Genomic DNA, 8,510 nt, shown 5'->3' on the forward strand with positions numbered 1-8,510 from the left:
CAGTAAATACCCTCCGTCTCAGTAATCGCCTCGGACAACCTGCAACGCTGTTAAGAGATTTGACTGCTCAGGCGGTCGACAAGAAACACAACGCTTTTCAGATTTTTATTTTTTTTGGGAGCGTTTTGGGGTTTTGGCATGCGAGGGGAAAAGTGCTTCACATGCTATGAATGTCACCTCGAGTCAGTTTCCACTGGTGGTTATTCCGCAGTCAACAGAAGAATCACACATCAGTGGAGGATGACTCTTTTTATTTGGAGATGGTGTACAGTCTATTTTATTTGACTGTCTTCTCTGCAATTGGCTGAGCATCAGTTGGTCTTGTGTTGACAGTGCTGAAGCCGCTCAAGTGGCGGCCTCCTTGACTCTCTGGCTGCGCGCTAAACAATGAGCTTCCACCGCACAAAGCTGGAATGAGATATTTCACCGTTGCATCACGGGAGTTTAAAGGAGGCATGTCATTTGGCGTTGAGCAGCATATTTTCTTTAACCAGAGAGACTTGTTGAGAAGGAGATTCTCACTGGACTTTGATGGGAAACAGTGATAATTGGAGCTTAAGTTGAAAGATAAGGTTCATGCACAGTGTGACTGCAGGCTAAGAATTACAAATTATTTATGCATGACTTTCACTATTCAATACAAACACCACAAACTGAAAAGTTTGTCTCCTGAGTGAAAGTCCTGTGTTTTGTTTAGATATTTTGCTGCGATTAAAACTGGCTCAGGAGGTAAAAATTCTAATAACGCTCATTGAAAATATTCCATTTTGAGTTAGAGGTCTGCTTTCAAAAAGCTTTCTTTACTATTATTAATATCACTGCTGCATGAATGTGCATGTTTTGCTTTTGACTGCTGTAGAGGTATGAGCTCCGTTACATCCTCTTGGGTAGTTTAATGTGCAGCGATTCATCATTTTCTGTTAGATCATCATATGTTCGTGGGCTGTCCAGTGAGAACCGGTTATCTCTAAAAAGAGAAACAGCCTGTTTTCATCTTTTTGTCGATGCATTTTCTAGCCGATCCGAGAGACTTAAGCTCAAGAAGAACATTTGGTTTGTGTCCAGTGAAAAATATAATGCTGCACGAAATGGATATTTTCAATTCAAGTACATTGAATTTCTACTTGAGTCAATGGTTTTAAATTGAAGGCCTAATTGCTTTTCTCCATCAATTCCTCTCCCATATTTGGACGCCATTCATCATCTGCTGTGGTCAGCGTGTCAGATCTATAAATATTCCCCACATGAGGCCATGAGTCAACCAGGAACTCTTTGGGAACTCGTGGCGTTGCGTGCATCTAATCCACGGAGCCGAGGTGCTCTGGGACTCCTACACCTGGCATTGAAAACCCCCTCGATGACACAGCGAAGTGTCGTATGGACGTTGCTGCATTAGCTGGGAAATAACAGACCAGATCCGAGAGGGTCACCTGCAGGTCGCGGGTGTGTGTGTGTGTGTGTGTGTGTGTGTGCGCAGTAACGCCGGGCAGATGCTTTTGTCGGCACAAGAAGGTCCCACTCCTAAGTACGTGTTCTGGACTAGGAAAACGTCCTCCGCCCCTCGCTGCCTGAGTGAAAGCATGGCATGTCTGTTTTCTCCTGGAAAACGGTGCTGGAAGATGACATAATGACTGCATATTACGGGTGACGTCGGAAATTTAATATCTACCGTTCTCCGCTGGCACGACAAAAGACGAGCTCTCGGGCCACAGTTGCCACAGTGATTTTCCTGTTTTGCGTTAACACCAAGTTGATTCGGCCCTTGAAGGGAGCTCTTGTCCCGCTAATTAAAAATAACATTTTCTGATAAAACTCAGTGGAAACACCTCTTTTTCTTTTGTCTGGTACCTTTCGGTGTCTGGATTGCATGACCCGTAATGCAAAGAGAGCACCCACTGTGACTCCAGAAAGCACCCACAGAGTATCTGGAGAGCAGCCACAGAGCATCCACAGAGCACCCATAGAGCACCCATAAAGCACCCATAGAGCACCCATAAAGCACCCATAGAGCACCCATAGAGCACCCAGGGAGCACCCATAGAGCACCCAGGGAGCATCTGGACAGCATCCACACAGAGAACATCGAGCCTGAAGAGGAACCATGATTGTGGCTCATGTTCAGCCTTTTAGCCAAAATGCAGTTTACTCTAACTGCATATTCAGCAAATATGAACATTTACATTACACAGTATTAGCCAATGATTAGAACTTAATTTGATATTAATACATATTTGATATTAAATTCCTTGCAGCCGCCGGTTATGGGCAGTTTTGGAAAAAGTATTCGGGTCTTAACTTAAAGTAGCAATGGCACAGGAAAACTCTGAATCCAGTGAAAGTCCTGATTTTGTTAAAGTATATATATATATGTATTAATCCAAATATTTATCTGATGAATTATTTGATGCATTAATGTCTTTATTACTTCAATGCTGCAGCAGGTAAGTATTTTAAATGTGGTATGGCTAATCAACAGAAATACATAAAAATTGTTTGGTGTTCACATTTTTTATTAATAATAAAAATCTGAAAAGCTACTACAGAATGTAATTTATTAAAAATTACAATATATACCTCCAATGTGTAGCTGAGCAAAAGTATCTGAAAAGTACTCCAGTAAAGTAATAATCCCTCAAAATTGCACTTAAACGATCACTTGATGACCCACTGCTATTTGAAGGCACTCTTGGAGTTATAAAACACTAATAAGGACTCATACCTGCGTAAAACCTTCACGACACATTTATATTCTCCCCACTAATGCTACATGAGGGGATCAAAGTAAAGTGTAACACATGTAAAGAAGAAAGATAGCAAGTGCAACGGCTCTTTCAAATATATCTGCCTTTACTTTATTCATGTTCTGTACAGTATTTCATCTCCAACGTCTCTATCATACTATATGACAATAATGGATATCATTTACTACAAAAAGGTTGAATAAATAATTTAAATGTGGCAATAAAAAATAAATATGCAGTTCATTCTTTATAACAGTCCTTCTTTTCTGTCTGTAGAACAACCGTCCTCCCTCCCTCTTCAAACACACCTGAACAGGTTGGATATGTACAATCACAGCTCTCAGACCCCTTCCAGTTGGTATTTAATAAAAAACACACATAATCAGGGAAACAAGCAAACATTGTCAGTACAGTTTAGTCCAACAATACGCAGGAAGCTTTGTGAGTGTTCTTCATGAAGCGCCGTCCCGTTGCTGAGGGAGGAGGGGGTTTTGTCTGCAGTGACGCACTGGGGCCACATTTTTATTGGTCCATGCAATGATACAATTATTAGCTATTTACAGTGGGGGGGGGGGGGGTTAAGCGTCTCCGACAGAAACGGGCCCATCGCTGACTAAGCTTTCCGGTCTCGGGCCCCCGGGCAGCCGAGCGAGCGCGCTCAGCTCTCCGATGCCTCCTACACACATGTGCACTTTGTTATTTATTTATTTTTAGGTCTGCGTGTGATTCCGACAAACAGGAACCGGCTTCGTCTAGAGGAAATGGCTTTTCTATTTGTTCATTTTTAATGACTGAAATAACACAGCAATGAGCTCATTTGGCAATTAGGAGGAGTCGCAGGAATTCCCAGTCGGAGCTGCTCTCCCACTGAGTGTGTGCGTCTCGTCGTGGGGAACTGACTGGCCCGGTAGTAGCTGAGGTCCTTCCACAGGAGCCAGGCACCTAATAGTGAGCTGCCCGGACCGCCGCACAAGGCCCTGGGGGGGGGGGGGGGCCTCTCCAAAAACCTGCCAGCATCCCACCGTCAGAGCCCCCCCTCCACCCGGCCCGGAACCCGGTACCATCTCCACCACACACGCACACAACCAAACGGAGATGGATTACAACCACTCTGGAGCTTTTGGGCTTTTAAAAAAAGGCGAGCTGCGTGGCTCAGCATCCGCTGGCTGTTTGCACAGACGGGCTCGAGGGCCCCGTGGGAGGTCTCCGCATTAAAGACAAAGCGGTTTTGATGCGAGGACGAAAGAGAAAAAAAAGTGAAATAAGTAAAATAAGGGGGCTGTTGGCTCCCGGCCCTGACTCCTGACCCTCATGCAAATAAGCATCAGAATTCACAAATACGCTGAAAGAAAAATAAAGACCAATGATTTAAATACCAGGCCGGCAATTAGCTTATCAATTCACTCTCTTTGATATTTCTTTATCCTCTCCACCCATTCAAAGGAGATCAGTTGTGTGTGTGCGTGTGTCTGTGCGCGTGTGTGTGTGGGTGGGTGCGTGCGTGCGGAGGAGGAGGAGCGTCAGTACGAGTTGCCCGTCAGTGTCGGCGTGGTGTTCTTGCTCCGGTCGCGCTTCTTGCCGCGTTGCGCCCTCGGCACCTCCTTGGCCTCCGACTGGTTGTGGTGGGGCCTGAAGCGCTTGCACTTGCAGGAGGTGACCACGCGGATTTTGTAAGTCCGGGTGTTGCCGCTGGGACAGTGCAGCTGGAGCCTCCTCGTCCGAGAGTGGGCCGGCACGCAGCGATAGTCCGAGGCGCTTCCCCTCCACCACTTGCCGCGGGCGATGGAGTTGGGCAGGAGGTGCGCCGGCATGCACTGGCCCGAGCACAGCAGCTCCTTCACCGGCTTGGCACTGCGGCACGACCCGTCGGTGATGTAGCGGGTGGAGCGCAGCTCCCTGCAGCTCAGCTCCGCGGCACCTGTACGTCAACAAAAATACAACAAAAAACAAACACCTGAGTATAGATCGATTTGACGCACACGCGGAAAATCCGTTTTTCGTAATTTCGGCTTAATGCAAAATTGAGGCAGAGATCATATCAGAGCGTCTGAGTTTGATTCGGGGGGGGGGGGGATCATTAGCGGTTGACAGAGATTCAGCTGGCAGCAATCAGCTGATAGCAAATCCAGACCACGAGGCCATTAAACAGCTCAATCAAACTTAATGGAGGTTTCGGGGCTGGAAGGAAAAGCGCACAGCGGCGGCTGATGGAGAAGCAAATAGCTGTCCGCTTATTTTAAAAGAAACAAGAAAAGGTTGTGAACAAACTGCAAATCTGCCACAGTGACAATGTTTAGCTGTTTTTTTAACTTCTTTTGAACAAAAACTGTTGGTTTAGAAAAGGACGCACTTGGAGAGGGGTCTGTTTTTGCTCTGCGGCTTTCTTTGCAAAAAAAAGGGATTTATGTGAGGTGACTTCCTGTTTTACCTTTTTTTAGTTTTTCTCCCAGTGTGAACTTGATCTGGTGTGACTCTGCGGGACCAGTAGGACCCACTGGGCGGAGGTTTGCACCAGTAACCGTCCCGTCTCGTTCCCTGATTAGTAATCTCTCTGTGCCTCTTCCCCCTTTCACATGTCCCGCTCCCCCCTCCGTCCTTCAGCCTCGCACTAATGGTGGCGGCCTGCGTGACCCCTGGGGGGGGGGTCAAAGTCCCCGCTGTGACCCCGCAGGGACCAAGACCAGGGCGTCCCACATGCCGGTTGAAGAAAATAATCCAGGAGGTTGCTGTGGACTTGTTTGAATGTCCTCATCAGTCATATGTCACCCCCCCCCCCCCCCCCCCCATAGTGATTGAATAAAGACAAATGTGAGAAAATGTCTCGCACCCATCTTGAGTCCACCGGCGTGAGATTGCTCCACAAGCACCGCTTGAATCAGAACATGAAACCTTTACTGGCCGCAGGTGGGAATCATTGTCAGAGGCAGTGTTGCGTTTAACCTCCCGCACCCCCACCCCCACCCCCACCACCTCCACCTCCACCTCCTGGCACCCCCCTGAAGAACAGACTGTAGTTGGGTTTTTTTTGGAGACATGTTGTTGCAATCATGGTGATGTAAGTACAGCTTGATTAATGGTATAAAAAGAGGAGGAAATACGCAGGAAGACAAGGTGAAAAAAGGCCCGATGTCTCTGGGAAGGTTTCAGACCGAAGAAACACAACAAGAACGGTCGTCTGCCGCTCTCGCCCTCCAGTCTGACGGGGGTTAACAAGAAAACACTCTTCCCACACACACGATCTGCTCCTGATCAGGGAGGCACCAGGTCCAACAGGCAGGTGGTCTTGGTGCTGAGAATTTACACAGTTTAAACTTCATCATCCGATGATCTCAAGATTAAATTCTAGTGGATCATGTCTAATAAAACTATTAAACACACCAAATAATAATATATATATATTTTTTATCATTAATATTAGTAGATAAATTGTCAACATGAACTTAAATTGTTCAGGCATTAAAAAAATATTATTTTCGTATACACACATATTTGTATGTATGTATTTATATTTGTAAAAAAAGAAACGTATATAGAATTGTTGACTCTACATTGATAATGATGCATTTGAAATCATTTATTAAGACGATATATCTGAGTGCCCGCGCGCACTCACTCGCGTGTAAACGCGCGGTGGAATTCACTGATGTAAATGCATCGTGTTACATCCCAAAAGATGTACCACTTAAGTTTCCTCACTTTTTATTTAAAAAAAATAGTCTGCATCCCTATTTCCAATATTCCATTTTCCCTCCAGTCTTTTTTTTTTACATCCAGAACATGAAGAAGAACTTACTGTATACTGTGTTTGCTGCCCTTCCGCCGGCTTTCGCCCGGTTATTCATACTGCCGTTGTTGTTGTTGTTGTTGTTGTTGTTGTTGTTGTTGCCGTCGGATGCCTGTAGTACCGCCTCGTGAGGAGTCCCAGTGTTTCCCGCGTACTCCGGTAAAATCTCCGTGGCGTCGTTCTTCAGTAGCTTCCATCCTCTCGCGGCGGCGCAGCATCCCTGCAGCAGCACGACGAGGACCAGAGACACCTGCATGCTGCTCGGTCCGAGGACGAAGACAGGACAGAGAGGACAGAGAGGACAGAGAGAGAGACAAGTCGGTCACATCCACCTCTCGGTGCAAGACGCGCCGCCCGTATTTAAGCGAGTTCTCCTCAAAGCGGGACAATTAAAGCGATGACGCGCAGTGGGCGGGGTCGAACCCGGGGAGCGATTCATTGAGAAACGAGCAGGGGGGGAGAGAGAGAGAGTGAGAGAGAGAGAGTGAGAGAGAGAGAGAGAGAGAGAGAGGGGCGGGGGGGTAATAGAGGGATGGAAAGTGAGAGGAGAGGGAGAGGGAGAAAGGGGGAGGAAAGGAGAGGGGTAAAGCAGTATGAGGCCGTTATGGAGATGGAGAAGGGGAGAGGGAGAATGGAGGAAGCGGAGAAAGCAGAGGTGGATGGGGCGAGAGAGGAGGAGATGAGAGGGAGGACTAGGAGGAAAGGTGAGAGGAGAGAGGCAGAAACGGTGGAGTCACTGTGGAAAGTCAGAAAGGAGAAGCAGGATGGAAACACGAGGACATTATGAAACAATGGGGGATGAATAGAGGAGGGGGGTGAGAAAAAAGGCCGATATAGATAAAGGGAACAAAGAGAGAGGAAGAGAGATCAAGGGAAGAAGAGAAAAATGGAATAGAGGGAAGGAGAGAGGAGAAAGGGAGCTGAAGATAAGAAAGTAAAGGAGGGGGTTTATACATGATGGAGAACAATAGGAGGAAATGGGAGCAAAAGGGGAACCGAGGGGATCAGAGGAGACAAGAGGAGGAGACAAGGGAGAGGAAGGGGCTAAAAGGAGAAGAAAACAGAGACAAGGAGCTAACGTCTGTCAGAGACAGCTGATCTGCTCATCTCACAGTGCAGCGGTTGGACTTCAGTGTACAAATGCATCTCCTCCTCCTCCTCCTCCCACTCCTCCTCCCCCTCCACCTCCTCCACCTTTAATGCTTTCTGCAGCATTCCACGTATGAAAAGCCAGTCTTTCATTTGTCGAGGCGGTTTATTTATTTTGGACCACCGCCTCTCGCTCCTCCTGCGCCTCCTTATCCTGCTGCTCCTCTGCACCGAAACGAGGCGAAGTGAATCATAAACGCCTCATGTGAACCAACGCAGCGCCGCCGTCTCAGTTCATCCATCTTTTCACACCTCCATCACCCTCCCTCCCTCCTGCGATAAGGTGTGAGTTCACGTGATGATTTGACATACTTCAGTTTGAGCAGCTCAACATGGACCGCTGCCGTGACGACGGAGGACTCTCACTCAAACACTGCCCTCTGGAGGGAGAATGGACGAAGGTCCTCCAAGGTGATCCAGATGTGTTGAGAGTCATACGGAGGGCGTTTAGGTACCACGGCCTTCACACATCTTGGCCCATAACGTCACTTCACTTCATTTGGAAGACAATGTTCATTTTCAATGTTTCTGAATCAAAAATACACTTTTCATAAGTACGTTGCATAAGAGGCTCGTGTTTTGTTTGTCACGCAACTTGTGGAATTCCCTTTTCAACTTCACGTCACTGTAGTCGTTGGAAACCAAACTAAGTGTTTTTGTTTTGCTTAAACCTTTATCTTTAAATGCATAAAACAAGACAGAATCTGCACTTGCTGCTCAATTAAAAACAAAAAAAAGTAGGAGAGCGTTTTCACAAGATATCGTAGTTTATACATTACAAGTGTGTTGAAATCACAGTATTGAATAAACAAATACACTTGTGTACTTCTTACATA

General features: G+C 46.7%; 1 protein-coding gene across 1 annotated transcript; it reads right to left on the reverse strand.

Annotated features, from left to right (window-relative positions):
- Positions 1-2,829: 2,829 nt before the first annotated feature.
- sost (sclerostin) lies at positions 2,830-7,635 on the reverse strand. The gene is made up of 2 exons (XM_040177328.2): positions 6,535-7,635; positions 2,830-4,659 (listed from the first exon to the last, which is right to left on the reverse strand). Exons 1-2 carry the CDS (start codon positions 6,779-6,781, stop codon positions 4,262-4,264), a joined length of 645 nt encoding a protein of 214 aa, XP_040033262.2. The 5' UTR covers positions 6,782-7,635; the 3' UTR covers positions 2,830-4,261.
- Positions 7,636-8,510: the final 875 nt, after the last annotated feature.

The sequence above is a fragment of the Gasterosteus aculeatus genome, chromosome 5 (genome assembly GCF_964276395.1).
Source record: "Gasterosteus aculeatus chromosome 5, fGasAcu3.hap1.1, whole genome shotgun sequence".
NCBI classification, from domain to species: domain Eukaryota; kingdom Metazoa; phylum Chordata; class Actinopteri; order Perciformes; family Gasterosteidae; genus Gasterosteus; species Gasterosteus aculeatus.